Below are 19,743 nucleotides of genomic sequence, written 5' to 3' on the forward strand. Positions count from 1 at the left end.
GATGGTTAAGGTGCGCGTGGGACGCAAGCTCCGGATGACATCAGGTGATTCGTGTTGTTACTGTTTTGGGGATCAAAGACTGTTAACAATTCTTAATAAGGGTCTGATCAGTGATCATGTGTGTGTGTAGTATATGGACACAACACAACACAACAAATTAAAGGAACAAAGTGGAAGACAGTTTAACTTGTTATTTTCTTTAGTTGGTCGGATCTGGAGTCTTCCATAACGCAACGGCAACCCCCATTTTATTGTTTTTTTCTTTTTTATTATTATTTTTATACGACCTCACCACACTAAACTCATACGATGTATTTTTTTAGGTTAGCATGCACAAACAGTTTTAAAAATCTATAGCAAATTTTACCCTATCTTCTATAGTAGGCAACAGAATAGCTAGATAGACAGTAAAATACAAGTTTTACATGTGATAAACGAGAATACGAGACTATGATTTAACAATGCAACCACTGCACTAAAACAGTTTAACCATCGAGAATTATTAACTTGGTGATCAATAAAAGGTCATACACAGATTTGTGTTTGTCGGTAAAACTCTTATGGAGTTATAATAATTAATCAAGCCATTAATTAACAACAAATTTTGTAATCAAAATGCACTTCTTTGACTTGGCTCCACATGTATAGCTTACAAGTGCACTCTTTCTCTTTCCCTAAGTGCTTTTAGATTTTGTAATTATTAAATCAACGACAAATAAATTGTTATAATGATTATAATTGTTAGAATCATAGTACTTGACATGCAAGGTAGTGACACGAGTAAGCCCTTTTTCTTTTCTTTTCTTTTTTCCATTTTCTGTTAAGCTAAAGTTTTTTCACAAAATCTTACCCATAATTTGTTTAAGTACTAAAATTCACAGCTCAGAATTTTACGACACATATTTCATCTGTTTTACTTTCTCTCTTTCTTGTGTCAAATATGAAATACTCATCAATTATATCGTGTGGGACAAAAATGTAGATATTTAACACAAATAACAAAGACGACGTAGATATTTCTTGAGAGAGATCACGCGCATGGAGAAAACAAAACTTTACATTGCTTCTTATACACCATACCTTTTAATGATCAATAATGCCTTACTTTCCTTTTTCTTACGATACACATCCTTATATACAGTGTTTATTTATATAATAAATAGATATTAGTCTATATATATGTATAGAGATAAAGTGATGAGTGTGGGTAATGATTGGGAGGTTTACAAATGGAGCACAAGAGAGGGATGACTCATGCATAGACACTCCAAACCCTTCAATTATAGACTTTGCAGCATGCATATGATATTGAATCTTCTCCTTTTAATTATTCTCTCTTTTTCACTCATGCACTCATCTTTCTTCCATTTCTGTACGGCTCTTCCTCTCTATAATTATCTTAGCAGATAATATATTTATGTTTATCTTAATAGACTTTGTGTGAATATATATATTTATCTATTTATGCAAAGCTTACGCATTAGATTAGCTAGATATAATACATATATACATATGTATCGTTGTAAAAGATGTAGGTGTTAAGAATAAAGGTTATAATTAAGCACATGTTTGATAGTGGTTAGGTTAACACTAATATTCCCACTGACGATTCAACAAAACCAAAACTCTAGCTAGTTTGAGGACATGTGTTTGGTTCATAAAGGTCGAACAATTTAAAGTGAATCCATGTACTGTAAGCCTATTAGTGAATGTATCACTTAATCTCTGATGATAAAGATACTACAAGCTTTGGTTGAAACATGACAGGAGCATGTTTCAAGTATGTCATTGGTCTTACATTTTTTATTATTTGTTGGATTCATATCAGTTTTCAGAAAATTCGGGACAGTAACAAGATGGAGATTTAACGGTTTTTTAGCCACTTTTGGTATAAGCAAACATTGTAATATCATAAAGTAGTGTTTGGTAATACAATATAAAAAAAAAAATTATGAAAAAGAAAATTGCAAGATTAGATTTGCAAGAAAAAAGGAGAGAAAGAATAAGAAAAGAGTAAACCCAAAATCATTGCCAAATTTGTAACTCTCTTCGCTCTACTCCACTCATGTCTAGTTCATATGTTATCTCTTTCAAACTTGTGTTTCATTTTTTTCACATATATTAACACTACAATTAAAACCGAATTTTTTAAAAAATTATATCACTAGCTACAGTAAATTGGAATAACATATGCTTTAACTCTATCTTATCCATAAATTCATATACCGACATCTTTTTTACGTGCATGAGAAGTGATTATATTTTTCCATTTGGTCAGGGGTTTTCACATGGTCTTCCCGGGGCCTAGGGGGATTACGGCCTACAGTTCGAACCTTCTGGTAATCAAAAAAAAGAAAAAAAAAAAACTTTGAGAAGTGATTATATTTGATCGTCATTGATAATAATGTATGTAGTTGCTTGTCATTCTCTCGTAGACTAGTTTATTAACAAACTACTTCTGCAAAGTTTGTAACTGAAAAGTTTTTTTCTAATAACTCAAAACGCTATACTTACTTATTCGATATCCATCAATAAGTAACACTAAAGACTAGCAGTGATTATTATTCTCCCTTACTTAAGTTCTCCACACAAGTCGATTGATATGTAAGATAAGACAGATTTACATAAGTTAGTGTAAATGACTCAATAATATGAGACAGAAATAAAGATGATGGAGCAGCATCCTAAAAAGACTTTAGTCAAAGATCATGCTCGAGGCAAAATCAGACAGTGGGATTCTCTGTCCATGTAAGAGTAAAAAAAAACAAAATTTGATTAATATATTTTCCCACTTCCATTCCATATCATCATGACTTGTAACCGATTATCAAAGATTTCTCTTTGATTTATTGTAAAATCAGAAAGAAAGAAAATGTCAATCAAATACAAGATCCATGCAGTATCTGTAAATCAGTTAAAGCTGATCTGAAAATATTTGTGGCACTTTGTGTTTTTATCAAGCTATTCTTGATTTCTTGAACTTATGTGTAATGCATGTACCCCAATAAGACAAAGCAAAAACTGTTTTATTTTTATATGTACACATTCCCTAAATCAGCCTGAGACAAACTACATTTAAAGCTGGTTTCACAAATTATGAAAATAAACTTTGGTTCTCTTCTAAACTGGGGCATGAGTTATAAATTTATAATAGTTTAGACGAAGACAACTTCAAACTTGGCACAAGGGTTTCTCTGTATGTGAGTATTGAGACTTGAGTTTCCTTCGAATTTGAAGTTGTAAAGGGCTTGTCTTTGAGTCAAACCAAGCGGGTATATCCCGTGTACTCTAAGCTCACTGTCTCCTCTTATGCTCGCTGGTCTCTCCTTCTTCCATATTGGCTCATGTCCCTGAGACTTGAACTTTGCGAGAATTGCAGATTTCAGGGCTTTCAAAGTCAGATTCCCATCCCTGTCACACCATAAGTATTGAGCCAAACAATTTCCATATCGTTATTTTCCTCGTTTTGGTTAAGAGATGAACAAGCGGATACGGATTAGTATTGGCTTACTTTAAGAAGATTGATTCCATATCGAACCGGCCTCTTTCTCTAACATACAAATGGTAAACTGTCTCTGAGCCTCTAGTGCATTTGCAAGGTCGTCTCTTAAACTCAGGGCTCTTCTCTTCTTGCTCCCGGATCTTTGTAGCCACGAATATGCAGAGACGGCAAGAAGAGTGGACAGCAGCCATATCAACTAGTGCCTTAAAAGAATCCGAAGGGCCTTCGTGTTTCCATCTGATTAAAAAACAGAGCTTTGGAGCTTTTCAATATGTCTAAACATGTTCGTCTTTCGTTTTCATTCTGGAAAACATTTTTACAATATTACCACACCTTAGTGTCTGATTGTAGGCATCAGGGTTTTCCACAAGATACTTCATTCTCTTTGCAACTGAGTTGACATCATCAATCTGCTTTATGTGAAGGAATGACTCTGGAGAAGGTGCAAATTCTTTTATATTTGGAGCTCCAACAACCACAGGGACAGATCCTAATAAGAAGAATTGATCATTTTTTCATAATAAAAGTATCAAATTGATCATATATTGCTAATCAGAATTAGAAAACAAGGTAGCTTTAAAGCTCACGTATATGATGAACTACATATATAAATCACCATACGTTCATTAATTGACATGATAATAAGCTGAGATCATGCAAGATGACTAACAGTTAGAGTCGCAATATAACAGTCTTCCAAATTTCACCTGGTGTCTGAGAAGGCAATAATAGATAGCTACTTCAATTTAGACAATGATTAGTATGAAGGTTAATGACTCATAAAAGATTCCTCTAATGTTACTAACGGACACAAACATGGCAGGGTGTTTTGTGACGCATAATCCAACCCAAGTATCCGAGAAATATGGATTCGGGTAGCCTAAATAGTGTTTGGTATACACTATCCCTTTCCCACAAATGGTTGGCTACATGTTGATACTGTAAACTGAAACCTTAACCCAAATCACACACAAAGAATCCAAATACTACCTGAAATACCAGAACTGAAATCTGAATTTATACAGGACTTAGTTTACATTGGCTATAAATTTCAGGCATTGATTTTGCTTAGCCTAACTAACCATAGATGAACTTTTTTAGGATGAAGTTTGTTTTTCAAACCCGAATCCACCGAAATGGCGAAATGGTAACCCATAGACACAAAATCGCAAATGCTAATTCCTATAATGAAGCAGACACTAAAGTTTGATCGGCAGAGAGAGAAAGAGATCTATTTATACCAGCGACTAGAGATTGGAAGAACTTCTCTGTGACATAATCCTCCTCGTTGGTGTTCTCAAAAGCTAGACTGAATCTGTAGTGCTTAAGAGCCTCAACCTTCTCCACTGTAATGAATTTCCGTAAATTATTGGTTCAAAGACTTGATATGGTAAGACATAGAACATTTCGCTAGCAATGCACAATACATACCTCTCCCATCTCGGTTCCGGTGACAACCACCATAAGAATCAATCTTAACATTCGCCGCCATTAAAGCTTCAAGAGCTTGAATCCTGAAATTCCGAGCCGCACAATTGGAAATAAAAGCTGCCGCAAGAGCTTTCTCGGTCTTTGGTTGCACTGGAGCCATAATATCATATTCTGCCCATGAGAAATACCCAACAGGAACATCTGAAGAAAGACTAGTTGTCATCACAATATTATAACCCCTCCTGATGAAAAAACAAAGATAAAATGTCACTTTTTACGGAGTTGTACATGTCCTGCATACGAATAACGTCCTGTTAAAATTATGCTTACCCACCGTCGTGCATGAGAAAGATCGTTCTGTTGGTAGTACTGTGCTGATTCCATGGAACGGATTATACTGAGTGTTCCAGGTTGATGACCTAATCCAAAAGCCGCATCGGGTTTCTTATCTGAAGTGAATCCCATTGTACAATGAACAGAACACGATTGGAACTCCTACAATTGAGAGGAATGAAGTCAATAACCACTCATCTGAAGCTCATCCTCCAATATTTGGACGACAATAATCTAGTGCCAACCTAACTAATTAGGATTCGTGAAAACAGAAAGAAGAGCTGCTCTCTATTATCATTCAGAAGAAAGAATCACTGTATCCGCATCAATGTGTATAACTGGTAAACCACAGTATCCAATCAACATTACCATACATATATAATTTTGCTCATTCCGTGGTCACACATTACTACCATCCAACAGCTAGTTACCAAGCAAAAGCCTCAATTTTTATCATTAATCACAGCAATTTAATCCTCTTGACTTACTCTGCTATGAAACTTGAGCTCAAAAGAAGATAACTAATCACCCAGAGAGACTATATATTCATAATTTGATAACAGACATATGAATCTGGGGCAAACCTTATCACCACCAGAGATAAAGATGGGATCTTTACTGAAATCTCTAGAATAAGTCACTGAATCCACTCTCTCCAACCACTCTATGCATTTCTCCATTCCCGACCCAACCTTCAAATCGGACGACGACTTGGTGAAAAAACCGGTCAATGTATCGACCAAAGTAGCGTCATCGAGCCGACACAGAAACCCGATCTCGATGATGACAACGAGAGCCACAAAGATAGGCAAAAAGCTCGACACTTTACGCCTGAAAGAGGAAGAAGAGCCATTTGCTACAGGCAATTCTTCATGGGTCGATCCAATTTTAGATCCTCGAAGATTGGAGAGAACACCCATTAAACAAAGCTACGATTTTGTCAGAAATATGATTTGATCTTTTTTTGTTTGATTGATGAGAAAGTAGCAAGCACACTTGGGCTTTCAAAGTCAAATTGTTTTTGTATTTTATATGATTTGTTTGGGTGGAATGTTTTGTATTCGTGAGCATGTTTTAGTATCAGGTTAATAAATAAATTGGACGATGTGAAATTTGGATTTTGGAAGAAGCCGGAGAATTCTATCCGGAATCGATTCAAATCAAATCACGTATAGGTTAAAAGATTCGTCCTTTAGTGCCCAAGGCGGCTAAAACCATGTGAAGAAGAGGATGATCATCTTTACTTTGTTTAAATGATATACTTAGCTTTTAGAGAAGAAACAGTTGCTAAAGAAGTGATCACATGAGAAAGAGAGATCATATCTATCTTTACATGCTTCAATTGGAAAAAAATACACTAAACATTATGGAACCTCAATGAAATATATGGAGATTTGTTACTTAAAAAATATGTAACATTTTTGTTAGAAGAAAATAGAAACTAAAATACATAGAAATTTAGAGAAAAAATAGATAAAATATTAGTTAATGAAAACTCAAAGATACTACAACAATAACATATACTAATTAAATAAATAGAAGATATATAGTGTAAATAAAGATAAAAATTTAAAATGTATGATCTATAAAATCTTATTATATAAACCTTGGTTTTCAGAGTTAGTCATTAACAAGATCGTGACACGTGTTAACTGAATTAATAAGATGCTGACATGTGTCAGATAATTAGTGGCAACCTTGGTTTTCAAAGTTAGCTATTAACAAGATCGTGACACGTATTAACTGAATTAATAAGATTTTGACATGTGTTAGAAATAGTGGTAATAAATTATATAATTTAGTTTAAATATTTTCAAAATTGAAAAAGAAAATAAAAATTCAGGAAATTTAACAATTACTTAGTAGTAATCCTAAAATAAAAATGATAGTAATTATAAAATAAAATTATTAATAAAAAATTATAAAAACTAGGTCTAAGGAATTAAAAAATAACAAAAAAAAAATACAATAATTTAGTCAACTATAAGTTATTCTTAGAAAATATTCGCATTATCGTGAATATTATGTAATAACTATTTGAATAGCAGATTATTTAATAAATAACGTCAGAATAAAATGGCCAATTTGTCATCTACCAAATAAAAAAAAGTGAAAAATATAGCATATTGATTGAAAAAATAAGAAAAATAGGATTAGGGGCATGAAAAATTACCTTTGGTGTTGTGATGTTTTAGTGATAATGGTGGGTGGTGGCTACATGTGGCTGAAAGTGGTGGCAATGGTCGGAGACGGTGGTGTCACAAATGGTGGTGGCGATGGCCGAAGACGGTGGTGGTGGCGATGGCCGGAGACATCAGCGGTGGCGGTGGCCGGAGACGGCAGTGGTGGCAGTGGCCGGAGATAGCAGCAGTGGCAGTGGCCAAAGACGACGGTGGTGGCAGTAGCTGTTGGTGGCCGGAGGTTGTGGCTGCTGGTCACCGGAGGCATTGGTAGTCGATAGCCGGAGGTTGTGGCTGCTGATCACCGGAGGCATTGGTAGTCGATAGCCGGAGGTTGTGGCTGCTGGTGGCCGGAGGCGGCGGTGGTTTGTGGCTGGATGTTGAGCGGCCGGTGGCTGGAGGTGGTGGTGGTAGGAATGTGATGATAAGTCAGAACACCAGACCCTAAAGATAATAAATTCTCAACCCAAACTTTTAATCATGTAATGTGGTTAAACATGTCAATAATACATATATTACAATGAATATAAAATTTTAGTGGTTAGAGTAGTCACTCGCTTAATTATAGTTCTTTTGAATGTTAAATCTACTAAAATCTCAATTAAAAATTTCATTAAAAATAATTATAAATAAACAATGCAAAAACACTAAAAATATAAAAAATAAGGATTCATAAAAAAAAGTGAAATGGGTAACAATACATAAATTAGAAAATAACCAAAACCCGTGCAACGCACGGGTCCATATCTAGTTTAAATAATAAATGTGTGATGCTTAAACGAGTAGTTTATTTTTTTACAAGGCAAACAATTTCTTAGAACATCTTTTGTGGCTAGAGGTCGTCGTCACCAATGCCCTCACCAACCTTTCAATCATTGATTGTATGTAAGCTAGCCACATGCTCGTTTGGGATCTGAAACATTCACAAAAAAGTGAGATCTTAAAATCATAAAAATAATATGAGTACAAATCTACTAGTTAATTAGGATATTATTGACTCTATATTCTCTATGTTATGGTTGAATCTTATTCTTATACAACAGTTGCTAAAATTAATCAGTCTTGGTGATTTGTGTGAATTTGTAAAAAGAGGTCAAGCGGGTTGATATATATGGAGGAGATGAACTCTACTAGCATAACAATGATAGAACAAGTTTACAGATTGTGAATTAGAAGCAAGCATTAAATCTTGGGTAGCATCAAGCCATCAAGGTCGTCGAATGACTCGATGGTAATCTATGATTACATGAACTCATAGATGGGCTCTTCTATTGTATCATGCTCACTCTATACGCCGGTCTAACGTGGCAAAAGTGGATGTGTTAAAATTTAAAGAAAAAACTAAAAAAGCAAAATAAGCAAACATTGTAATAATACCAAAAGAGGAATGAAAACAAAATTTCTGTATTTGGAAGCAATGATCTTAGACTCCACGCAACTGTGTTCTCTCTTTATTATGTTTTTTGTTTTGGAATAGTGCATGGTGTGGTATTCTTATTGGCTTCTAACGACAATGGGGCTCCCATAAAGAAAGCACCACTACCACTTCTATGATCTCTATCTCATGACTAACACTTTAACATATTAAATTATATGAGACATAAGAATCATTTATGTTTTATGATGTAGATAAAAGTCACACAAAACAAAATAATAACACATCTCCTATATCTGGATTGCCATTGGTATAACAAAACGATTAAAAAGAATATATATATATATATATATATATATATATATATATATATATATATATATGGTTCACAAATTTTTTGAAAAAAAAGATATTATAGCATATTTTCATTATTAATGGTTTTACAGTTTGATAAAGTATTTTCATGAGAAACAGTCTAATCAGAATTTATAATAAAATCAAATTATAAAACAGAAAATGATAAAGTTATTTGGATTTTTATAGTATAATGTTTGTGAATCAATTTTTCGTTAAAAGGAGAAAACAATTAAATAATTTAAATTTGGATGATGATATGACGATAATAATAACACAGATCAATAATCTACATATGTATAAGGCCAAATATTATAATTTTTATTTTCAGTCTTATAACAATTTATTTGTATATTAATATCTTTTATAATTTTTTTCTTCTCTTTAACTATTATGCTATGGTTTATTAAATTATTTTCCTCCTCAATATTTTTTTTTTACTAATGAAATTTACGAAAAATATTTCTAGTAGTGCTAATAAAAAATGGTACATAAAGTTAATCAAATCTTATATATTTTCTATGGATAATATCTTATCTAATATGGACATTTACTAAGTCTAATATGGACATTATATTTAGTCTTATCTAATGTATGAATTAGTATGGCTGTTGAAAAAATGTACCATCCTTATCGTCAACCATTTTGGAAAAAGACAAACCAAGGTTTTGAACTTTTTTTATTTTTAGTTTACAAATAAATTTATATCCATTATTTACATTTTCTTTTTGTGAAGATTGCTATTGTGCCACATATTAATTTGAATAATTGGTATAAATCTAAATGAAGAATATTAAAATAGACATATACAGTAATTTCATTTTATAATTTGATCTAAAAGAAAGAATATTCATAATTATGATTTAACTCCAAAGAAATTATATAATATAAAAAATCCAAGCACGATCTCCAACCACTCGAATCCACACTGTCGGAAACAAACGGTCAATATTGTACCACGTCGCGTTCTCTGATTGGATATAAATCTTATACAAGCACTTCATAACTTAATCTCTTTTTTCTCATTCGTCCACGTTTGCTCTTTTTAAATTATAAATTAATTAATTGTTTAAGATATACACAAAAAAAAAATAAAAGAAAAGAAAAAAATCTGAAAAAAAAAAGAGAAAGCTTTCAGCCTTAAAATGGCAGCTCGTGTCGAGGCGGCAGCAACACACATGTCGTCTCTCCCCGCAGCTGCTTCTCTGGAGTTTTCGCAGTCGCGAATCTTATTTTCAAGAAATTAAAATTTTTGTTGGTAAGACATATTTAACCTCTTTTGCTCTTTTATTATTATCCGTTCTGGATCTGTCTCTGTCTCTGTCGGATCATCATCCACTTCGCCAAATTTGTGTTCTCTTTTCTCTGCTGCGTTTATGAATCATGTAGAATTAAGTAGTAAAGGAAGTGACTTTGGTAGTGAAATTTGAGTTTGTGTTGAAGAGAGTCTCTTTACGAGATTAATTTATCGATCTGATTTTTTTTTGTTGCTATTAGGTTTCGATTCGATCGGTTTGCTTTTCATATGGAATCTTAAATAGATCCTTCTCATGCTTGTTGTGTTTTGCGATTTGTATTTTGACTTCATTTTCGAAATTTCCTGGTTTTGCGATTATATTTTGGCATTTTGTTTACAATTCTTGGATTTCGACAATATGTGTGACAAGTGATCTGTTCAAATTATATTTTGGCATTTTGCTGATATGCTCATGTTTGGGTTATGAGTGAACACTGTATCTGGTCTGAATTCATTTTCCGCAGAAAAAAGGTCATCAGTTTACGTTTTTTTTCATAAACGTTATCCAAAGATCTGACCTTTATTGATTGACTTTACTGTGCTTTTGACATTTGTTCACACGCATTTATATGGTTTTTTCAGTAACGCTTTGGTTTTATTTTTTCTTAAATGGATGTGAGAACATGCAGTGTGTGACACACAGCTCACTCCTTTTTAAGTTTCATGGATTCTTAGCATTGTGGATCCCCCCTAATTGCTTTACTTTTACTTTTAGAAGCAGGATTTTAGGGAGTGGTTTGCTTTGAATCCACTGCAGAAGAAGAAGGTGAATACAAGGATTATGGGAACTCATATCAATTTCAGCAACTTAGGAGGTGGTAGCACTTCTGGAGGGGAAGGGAGCAACCAGATGAAGCCAGCGGGTAATGTCATGCCCTTGGCGAGGCAGTCCTCGGTCTACTCCCTAACATTTGATGAGTTACAGAGCACACTAGGTGGACCAGGAAAAGATTTTGGGTCGATGAACATGGATGAACTCCTGAAGAGCATATGGACTGCTGAGGAATCTCAGGCGATAGCTATGACTTCTTCTTCTTCAACTGCTGCAGCTGTTGCTCAACCAACTGCTGGTATTCCCGTTGGGAATCTCCAGAGGCAAGGCTCTTTGACACTGCCTAGAACTATCAGTCAGAAGACTGTCGATGAGGTGTGGAAATGTTTGGTCACCAAGGACAGTAATGATAATATGGGAAGTAGCAGCGGAGGCGGTGGTGAGTCGAATGCGCCTCCTGGGAGGCAACAGACTTTAGGGGAAATGACACTTGAAGAATTTCTGTTCCGGGCTGGGGTTGTAAGAGAAGATAATTCTGCTCAACAGATGGGTCAGGTCAATGGAAACAATAACGACGGGTTTTATGGTAACAACACTGCTGCTGGCGGCCTAGGTTTTGGATTTGGTCAGCCAAATCAAAACAGCATATCATTCAATGGTAATAATGATTCTATGATCTTGAATCAGCCACCTGGTTTAGGGCTCAAAGTTGGTGGACCAATTCAGCAGCAGCAACAGCAACAACATCAGGTGCAACAACAGCAGTTGCTGCAGCAGCAGCAACAACAGCAGTTACAGCAGCTGAATCATCCTCATCCACAACAGCGGCTGCCACAAACCATTTTTCCTAAACAAGCAAACGTAGCATTGTCTGCGCCTGTGAGTATAGTGAACAAGGGTTTTGCTGGGGCTGCAAATAATTCCGTCAGCAATAATAATGGATTAGCTAGTTTCGGAACCGGGGTCACTGTTGCAGCAACTTCTCCAGGGACAAGCAGCGCTGAAAATAATTCTTTATCACCAGTTCCATATGTGCTTAATCGAGGACGCAGAAGCAATACGGGTCTAGAGAAGGTTATCGAGAGGAGGCAAAGGCGAATGATCAAGAACCGGGAATCAGCGGCTAGATCAAGAGCCCGAAAGCAGGTGAGTATTATTAATCCAACCAAACTGTTATCTAACCCCTATTTTTTGGTTTGACTATATTGGTTTTATCTTTTTTACAAAGACTGAATTACATAAAACCAGCAAAATTTCTTCTATCCCAAACCATTTGTAGTATGAAAGATGCTTTATGTTCCATATGTTTCACTATCCTCTAATTGCAGGCTTATACATTGGAGCTGGAAGCTGAAATTGAAAAGCTCAAGAAAACCAATCTAGAATTGCAGAGAAAACAGGTTTTATTCTGTTTCCGACGTTTTCAACATCTCTGTGTTATCTTTTTTTCCCTCTGAGACTTTCGAACTTGCCTCTGAAACATAGCATCCCTTATATTGCAGGCTGAAATGATGGAAATGCAGAAGAATGAGGTAATTGTTTAAGTTCTTTATTTTTTCATAAGTTCATTCTGAAACCCTTGACCATACTTGATTAGGACCAACATCCTAGCAAAAGACCAGACTTAAATTTTAGGTATAATTGTCTATGTTGGTCCTCATCAAGTATGTCCCCAACTGCAACTCAAACTTTAGATAGTTTTTAACATTTCGTCTCTTTGCTTCTGTTTGAATAGCCTTTTTTACTGTGTGGTTCACTAGTACTGCTTTTGAAATTAGCAGCTGAAGGAATCGTCAAAGCAACCGTGGGGCAGCAAAAGGCAATGTTTGAGAAGGACATTAACTGGTCCATGGTGAAGCAGAATGAAGCAACAAGAATGGATCAAACTAGACTGCGTAGCTTGGGAATTATGTAATAGGAGATAGTGCTACCTGTACAGGAGATTAAGAAAAAATATTGAGTGAAACTCTAGGATACAGAGTAGGAGAGTTTTCATTATGAATAAATAACATTTTGTGCCCTGACCTTTATTAGGCTAGGTTTAGATCATACTCTGTTTTTGTGTGTTTCACATCGTTGGGATTTCTAAATGACAGTTGTTTATATGTTCTCTCATGTCATTGACTTGGGTTTAGCTACTGCCAACAAAATCAGTCTTGTGCTTGACTCTGGTTAGAAAACATATTTATCTTTCAAAATTGCAATTAGAAAACAGTTTGGATGAAAACCCAAATGACAAATTCTAGAAAACAAAATATGCATTATGAGGAGAGATCATTTGTCTCTCTCCTCACTCAAAAAGAAAGACCATTTGGTGGAGAGGGAGGGGAGCCAGTCTCGAGCAGAAAACTCCGGCTACAATGTGACCTTGAAGTGGTACTAGAGGAAGAAGCCAAGCCACGGATGTCTCCACTTTGAAACCCTGAGTCACCTCTCAGCGACCGTCCTTTGTTCTCCTCAACTGCCATTGCAAGCCCGAGATGCAACGGATCACAGCTTTCGTACAACAGCCTCAGGACTTGCTTGATCGATGGTCTAGCCACACCTTCTTTCTCTGTGCACCATCTTACAACTGCCACTACTGTTTCAAGCTGTTCTCCATCTATGCAGTCTTTGATTCTCGGATCCACCAGATCTATCCGTCTTGATTCCGATAACAGTAAAGGTGTACACATTTCTACGAGGTTCCTACCTTCAACGACTGCTCCTTTCCCAGTTATGATCTCTAGCAACACCACTCCGTAGCTATACACGTCACTCTTCTCTGTCAGTTCTTGTGTTACAACGTACTCTGGATCTACATAGCCTGAAATTGAGATTTCATGGTATTATATTTTGCTCACTATTTTTCAAGAGTATTAGTTTCCTTTGTATCCTGACCTGGAGTTCCACGAATATCAGTATTAACAGGTTCAAAACAAATGGAGCCATCTCTAGAAGCATGAGCAAGGCCAAAATCTGCAAGCTGCATCGCATAAACCACAAATCACTTAATTCTCATGAAGTGAACAAATCGAAAAGTCAATGTATTGGTTCATGCGAAAGGATACAGACTCACCTTAGCAACAAAGTTTTCGTCAAGTAATATGTTGCTTGACTTGATGTCTCTGTGACAGAGAGGAGGGTCACAGTAGAAATGAAGGTATTCCTGGAGGAAAGGGAAAATATTCAGCCAATAACTAAGAACAGTAATACAACCCATAGAGTGTTAGTTTTATGGAAAAACGTAAATGAAGGCTTTGGAAATTTACCAGAGCATTGGCCACATCTATTGCGATCTTCATCCTAGTTTCCCAACTAAGTGGAGGTTTTTCTGTGGCTGCACAGAGTTAAAGAACAGAGTTCAAAATTCTCAAGTCAAGTCTAAAACATAGCAAGAAACTCTGGAAATCATGAGCATACAGTGTATATGATCCTTGAGGCTCCCATTTGCCATATACTCGTAGACAAGGAACCTGGAATTATCAGGTTAGATGAGCAGAGGGCAAATCCAATTTATTTTCCACACAAGAGGGGGGAAACGAAATGAAGCTAAACTGTAAGCATTCACCTCTCATTCTTCTTATTACAAAACCCTTTCAAAGCAACTAGATGGCGGTGATGCAGCCTGGCAAGAAGCTCTATCTCTCTGCAAAATTCATCTTCTGCTTGTTCAGAGCTCTTGTTCAACCTTTTCACAGCTGCGACCAACCCATTACTGAACTCAGCTTTGTGAACAGTGCCAAAGCCCCCACTGCCAATCACCATTTTGAAATCTTCAGTTGCTTTCCTTATCTCCCTGTAACTGAACTTCCGAAAAGCAGACGAATTACCTGCAAAAACTAACCACACATTTATTTTACATGGTCTAACATATCATGTCAGTGTACCATCAGAAGCAGTTTGCACCTTCATGAATGATCGACCTTGGGCGGGGAGAAGGAAGCGTCTTTAGATCACATTCCAAGCCCTTGGAGTCATCAAGTTCCTGTTTTTTTCTTTGGATAAGAACTATTAGGACTGCGAGCATAACAAGAGCAAAAGCAGTAACAGCGATCCCAATAGCTGGAACCACTGTCAAGTGATATCGATGGTGACTTTTAATTGCAGACAAAACAAGATTATCACTGCTTGGACTATCAGCTAGCTCAGGACTTGGAGAAGTTTCTGGGCTCAGTGACGCTGGAGACGACTCTGAATAGAAATAAAAACAACAGATAATTCAGTCTGGGTCTGATATTAGTAATATTATCCAGGACACACTAAACTATAGAGGGTTTGTCTAGGATCTTTCCCAATATAGAAAAAATAAGAAGGTTATACAATCCATGAATACCAACTTGACACACAAAACTGCATATACCTGGAGAGGGGCTAAGCTCAGGCACATTAAAGAAGCAGCTAGCAAGTTCAAGGGCCGATGAATTGTCAACCCGGCTAGCTAATACAGCATAAGTTGCATCTCGACAAGTGCTCAGTTTGATGCTATTATCTGCACCAACGAGACTACGAAGGTAGGTGACACCGGAATCCAAGCACTTCCTACAGTGTTTACCCGGTGGAAGTGGGAGTCTGCAGTTTTTAGAAACATCTCGAAACGTGATGGACTGAAGCATCTGCGTTACAGTGGTCAGACCCTCACAGTCGTAGTTGACAAGAATCTTGGTCCCTAAACCACAGAAGATAGTTGCATTTCTTGGAATTCCATAAAGCTCCATGGTTCTAGAGATGGTACTGATGCATATTTCGGTCAAATCAGCTGGAACTCCAAGATCTGTACTGTAGTTTGCATAGCGGGCAACAGATACTGCAACGAAAGCATTCATGTAGCGGCAGCATTGGGCTCTGTCGGCATTGTTTGAGCAAACAGAAGCCACGAGAGTGAAGTTAGATGAAGTCAAGTCCAATGGACAACCTGCTACACACAATTAAAACACATAAATTACACAACTTTGCATCTTTTTTTGCAAGAAAATCTCATCAATGGTTTGGAATTTAAGCAACAAAGCTCATTTACTAATCAGAAGAAAAGAGACCAGAACACTTTTAAAGACCAATGCACACTGAAATTCCCAAAACCCCAAAGACTTAAAACTATAGAAAAATTCAAGATTTACATCAGAGTTGAAGTCTCGAACCAGTTAGATGCTGATATTACGAATCAAACCACAAGAAAGAAGATTTCTCAAGAAAGATTTAGTACAGAACGAATGTGGAGAGAGACAAAACCCAAACCTGCTTGGGTGGAAAAAGGCAAGTATTGAAATCCAAGAAATGCGAAGAATGCGAGCAGCAGAGCTTGCCTATAAACCACCACCATGGCCAAAGACAGAGGAGGAGAGACGTTGAGAAAAGGTCAATGAGAAGTCGCCTGAGAGAGAATGACAGTAGTAGTCACTAGTCAGAGTGACAATGCGAGAGAGAAAGACCCCAGATTTCCCTTTTTCTCATGAAAAAAAAACTCCTTTTATTTGTCACTCCCTTACGTTTTTACCCGCAAGTTCGTTAAACGTGTTTTAACCACCCGATACCAATACATATCAAAATTAGTAACTTTTTTCTCAAATAAATATTTTTCTGTATAAACATTATTATTAACACCCCTTTAACATAATAATTGCAATGGTCGTTCTTTTTTGTTCACAGTGGCATATCTTTTTATCTCTTCTCATGATTTGGTTTCACAAACTTCATCTAATCACCGTACATCAATACGAAAAGAAATTCATTAGAAACAAGAACTAGATCAATACAAGGATATAAATACTTAGATTTTGTTATTTTCTTTAGTCATATAGAAATGGACACGGAACTATTTGTTTTAAAATTTTTTGTTTTGATCATTGTATTTCTAATATGAAGCCAATGTTTTCATCGTAAAACATCCCTAAAATGTCAAACTAGACGATGATCATACCGTGTGAAATCAAATACTATAAATTTATTCAAATGGGTTACACTTTCATCTCATGTGAGGTTTAGTTCTATGATTGATTTGGACCAGCACAAACGTAACTATCATCTATAAGATTAACGCACTTTGAAGATGTATGTAGCTGGCATGCTATTAGTAATTTTGTTACTTTATCTGTACGTAATGATGACGGTCTCATTCAAGTTCTTCATTTTTTTTTCTGATAAAATATGTATTCTTAAAAAGGAAAAGATAAAATAACTATATCTTGTAAGAAATGGCACATAGAGAGTATAACAAGAACTACAAACCATATAGAAAGTGACAAACAAAGAACCCTCTTCTGTAAGCTATTAATATAATCATTGTCTCCGAAATGCTCGCAGTTCCCCTTGTATTTTCTTGTACTTTCGATGACAAATTTAGACTTAAGTTTTTTTTTTTTTTCTGTTGGTTGGTCAAAAGCAAATGCAAATCACCCATTCCATTTCTTTTGGAGTTTTACCAAATAGTTGCTTCTTCCCAAAGCCAAAATCTTTGGGGTTTGTTCATTTAAAAAACTTTTCTTTTTTTATGGGATTTTGTTGCAAGAAAGAAGACAATGTTTCAGAGGTTCAACTTCTTTCTAATAGCTCTTCTCATTCCATGCTTTCTTATCCTTAGCCCTTCCTATGCCCTCAAGGTAACTTAGTTCTGAACAAATCCTTCTCAAAATCATCAAGAATTGGTCATAAATGCATGGGTCTATCTAACCTAAAAACCCCAATGAAAATTAATCGTGGGGGAATTTTACAAAATAAAAGAGTGTTGCTGATATCCTTTGTATTGATTGGTAGGAAGGAGAAACATGCATCGTGAACAAGAATTGTGATCGGGGATTGCACTGTGAATCGTGTCTCGCTAGCGATAGTTTCCGACCTAGATGCTCTCGTATGCAACCCATTGATCCCACCTCCAAGGTTCCTTTTCTTTATTTCTCGACGTTTAATCATATTTATATTCTTAATACTTTTGCTAAATATATATATTGATGTTTTTATGTGTCAAAAGGTAAAAGGGTTGCCGTACAACAAGTACTCGTGGTTAACAACCCACAATTCATTTGCTCGAATAGGAGCAAAATCAGGCACCGGCTCTATGATTCTTGCTCCTTCCAACCAACAAGATTCAATCACAAGCCAGCTCATTGTAAATATACTTTTCCATCACTGTAAACCCATTTCAAAAGTTTTATTCTTTAGTTTGATTCTTATTATCTTTACATTTGTTGGGTTATTACAGAATGGTGTTAGAGGGTTTATGCTTGACATGTATGACTTCCAAAATGATATATGGCTTTGCCATTCTTACGGTGGAAATTGCTTCAATTACACCGCATTCGTAAGTTCCGTCCATATAGGTTCTTATAAATCTCGATCGTTCCAATATACAAAATGTTTCTAACTATTATTTAATTTGTGTATATATGTAGCAACCGGCGGTTAACATTTTAAAGGAGTTTCAAGTGTATCTAGACAAGAATAAAGATGTTGTTTTGACACTAATCGTCGAGGACTATGTGAAATCTCCTCATGGTTTAACCAAAGTGTTTGATGCATCCGGATTACGAAATTTCATGTTTCCGGTAACAAGAATGCCTAAAAACGGAGAAGATTGGCCTACTCTTGATGATATGATCAAACAGAACCAAAGATTGGTTGTTTTCACGTCCAACCCTGGCAAAGAAGCGTCTGAGGGAATTGCATTTACATGGAGATACATTATAGAGAATCAATGTGAGTTTCATGATCCCCAAATAGAGCTATACATAACAATATGATTATTATATATATGAAATTGATACAATGTTATGGTTATGTAGATGGAGATGATGGGATGAAGGCTGGAGGGTGTACTAATAGACCGGAATCAGTTGCAATGGGAGATAGATCAAGATCACTTATTCTAGTCAATTATTTTCCAGATACAGCAGATGTGATCGGATCTTGTAAGCAGAACTCTGCTCCTCTTCTTGACACCGTAAAAAGTTGTCAAGAAGCCGCGGGACAACGCTGGCCTAACTTCATTGCAGTCGATTTCTACAAGGTAATTAGTAAAAAAGGATGCATGTGGTTCGGTTTGATGATATTTGGATCCGATTAATGTAACGTTTGAGTAATGTTAATGCATGTGTGTGGTTTAGAGAAGCGATGGTGGAGGAGCTCCAAAAGCAGTGGATGTAGCAAACGGTCACTCACTCTGCGGTTGTGAAGATATATCCGCTTGTAAAGTAAGTAGTACATTATATGGATTATGTCGTCACTATGTGAATTATGCTATTATATGCTACAAAAGATGTTACTAATTAAACGTGTCTGCGCAGGAGAACAAGCCGTTTGGGACGTGTGAGAAGCAAGAAGAGAAGAAACCAGAATCTAACCTAATGATGATTGCTAAGCTAACGGCTGAAGCAACCAAAGGCTATGGTCATCCATCTACCAAACCGACCCAACTTGGGCTTTCTGTGTTTGTTATAACATTTTTCTCACTTCTCTTAACTTTTTGACTCTGATGGTTAACTTTATACAAATACAAAATTCTAATCTAATAATTATCTAAACATGGTC

General features: G+C 35.9%; 4 protein-coding genes across 10 annotated transcripts; 2 read left to right on the forward strand and 2 right to left on the reverse strand.

Annotated features, from left to right (window-relative positions):
• Positions 1-3,005: 3,005 nt before the first annotated feature.
• Positions 3,006-6,351, reverse strand: LOC17892669 (glycoprotein 3-alpha-L-fucosyltransferase A). Its single transcript, XM_006299450.2, has 7 exons — positions 5,851-6,351; positions 5,268-5,428; positions 4,934-5,175; positions 4,744-4,848; positions 3,836-3,992; positions 3,512-3,739; positions 3,006-3,411 (listed from the first exon to the last, which is right to left on the reverse strand). The coding sequence occupies exons 1-7, from the start codon at positions 6,184-6,186 to the stop codon at positions 3,156-3,158; spliced, it is 1,485 nt and encodes a 494-aa protein (XP_006299512.1). The 5' UTR covers positions 6,187-6,351; the 3' UTR covers positions 3,006-3,155.
• Positions 6,352-10,284: 3,933 nt separating this feature from the next.
• LOC17892288 (ABSCISIC ACID-INSENSITIVE 5-like protein 7) lies at positions 10,285-13,359 on the forward strand. 4 transcript variants are annotated; one of them, XM_023785373.1, is made up of 5 exons: positions 10,285-10,433; positions 11,188-12,390; positions 12,573-12,644; positions 12,747-12,776; positions 13,023-13,359. In XM_023785373.1, the coding sequence occupies exons 2-5, from the start codon at positions 11,254-11,256 to the stop codon at positions 13,098-13,100; spliced, it is 1,317 nt and encodes a 438-aa protein (XP_023641141.1). In that variant the 5' UTR covers positions 10,285-10,433; positions 11,188-11,253; the 3' UTR covers positions 13,101-13,359. The 4 variants fall into 4 exon arrangements, with proteins under 4 accessions (XP_023641141.1, XP_023641142.1, XP_006297700.1 ...); XM_023785374.1 differs by having other exon boundaries at positions 11,191-12,390; XM_006297638.2 differs by having other exon boundaries at positions 11,194-12,390.
• A 57-nt stretch (positions 13,360-13,416) lies between these two features.
• On the reverse strand, positions 13,417-16,749 carry LOC17891549 (probable receptor-like protein kinase At1g49730). 4 transcript variants are annotated; one of them, XM_023785370.1, is made up of 9 exons: positions 16,459-16,749; positions 15,587-16,138; positions 15,133-15,417; positions 14,795-15,065; positions 14,647-14,699; positions 14,496-14,563; positions 14,303-14,392; positions 14,125-14,209; positions 13,417-14,050 (listed from the first exon to the last, which is right to left on the reverse strand). In XM_023785370.1, the coding sequence occupies exons 1-9, from the start codon at positions 16,541-16,543 to the stop codon at positions 13,539-13,541; spliced, it is 2,001 nt and encodes a 666-aa protein (XP_023641138.1). In that variant the 5' UTR covers positions 16,544-16,749; the 3' UTR covers positions 13,417-13,538. The 4 variants fall into 4 exon arrangements, with proteins under 4 accessions (XP_023641138.1, XP_023641137.1, XP_006297151.1 ...); XM_023785369.1 differs by having other exon boundaries at positions 15,587-16,141; XM_006297089.2 differs by having other exon boundaries at positions 14,795-15,056; positions 16,459-16,748.
• An 834-nt stretch (positions 16,750-17,583) lies between these two features.
• On the forward strand, positions 17,584-19,704 carry LOC17893068 (PI-PLC X domain-containing protein At5g67130). The gene is made up of 8 exons (XM_006297728.2): positions 17,584-17,819; positions 17,974-18,096; positions 18,188-18,325; positions 18,419-18,517; positions 18,609-18,912; positions 18,999-19,222; positions 19,320-19,406; positions 19,500-19,704. The coding sequence occupies exons 1-8, from the start codon at positions 17,739-17,741 to the stop codon at positions 19,680-19,682; spliced, it is 1,239 nt and encodes a 412-aa protein (XP_006297790.1). The 5' UTR covers positions 17,584-17,738; the 3' UTR covers positions 19,683-19,704.
• Positions 19,705-19,743: the final 39 nt, after the last annotated feature.

Source organism: Capsella rubella, unplaced genomic scaffold (genome assembly GCF_000375325.1).
Source record: "Capsella rubella cultivar Monte Gargano unplaced genomic scaffold, Caprub1_0 scaffold_3, whole genome shotgun sequence".
Lineage (NCBI taxonomy): Eukaryota > Viridiplantae > Streptophyta > Magnoliopsida > Brassicales > Brassicaceae > Capsella > Capsella rubella.

What these genes read in the sequence shown, in the direction of transcription:
- LOC17892669 (XM_006299450.2), bottom strand. Translation starts at nt 6,186, where the DNA reads ATGGGTGTTCTCTCCAATCTTCGAGGATCTAAAATTGGATCGACCCAT. An exon ending in TTATCTCTGGTGGTGATAAG is followed by an intron (nt 5,429 to 5,850) that starts GTTTGCCCCAGA and finishes TCTCAATTGTAG; the next exon opens with GAGTTCCAATCGTGTTCTGT. An exon ending in GCCTACAATCAGACACTAAG is followed by an intron (nt 3,740 to 3,835) that starts GTGTGGTAATAT and finishes TTTTTTAATCAG; the next exon opens with ATGGAAACACGAAGGCCCTT.
- LOC17892288 (XM_023785373.1), top strand. Translation starts at nt 11,254, where the DNA reads ATGGGAACTCATATCAATTTCAGCAACTTAGGAGGTGGTAGCACTTCT. An exon ending in GATCAAGAGCCCGAAAGCAG is followed by an intron (nt 12,391 to 12,572) that starts GTGAGTATTATT and finishes CTCTAATTGCAG; the next exon opens with GCTTATACATTGGAGCTGGA. An exon ending in TGGAAATGCAGAAGAATGAG is followed by an intron (nt 12,777 to 13,022) that starts GTAATTGTTTAA and finishes TTTTGAAATTAG; the next exon opens with CAGCTGAAGGAATCGTCAAA.
- LOC17891549 (XM_023785369.1), bottom strand. Translation starts at nt 16,543, where the DNA reads ATGGTGGTGGTTTATAGGCAAGCTCTGCTGCTCGCATTCTTCGCATTT. An exon ending in TGAGCTTAGCCCCTCTCCAG is followed by an intron (nt 15,418 to 15,586) that starts GTATATGCAGTT and finishes ATTTCTATTCAG; the next exon opens with AGTCGTCTCCAGCGTCACTG. An exon ending in TAGATGTGGCCAATGCTCTG is followed by an intron (nt 14,393 to 14,495) that starts GTAAATTTCCAA and finishes CCTTTCCTCCAG; the next exon opens with GAATACCTTCATTTCTACTG.
- LOC17893068 (XM_006297728.2), top strand. Translation starts at nt 17,739, where the DNA reads ATGTTTCAGAGGTTCAACTTCTTTCTAATAGCTCTTCTCATTCCATGC. An exon ending in GCTTCAATTACACCGCATTC is followed by an intron (nt 18,518 to 18,608) that starts GTAAGTTCCGTC and finishes GTATATATGTAG; the next exon opens with CAACCGGCGGTTAACATTTT. An exon ending in AAGATATATCCGCTTGTAAA is followed by an intron (nt 19,407 to 19,499) that starts GTAAGTAGTACA and finishes GTGTCTGCGCAG; the next exon opens with GAGAACAAGCCGTTTGGGAC.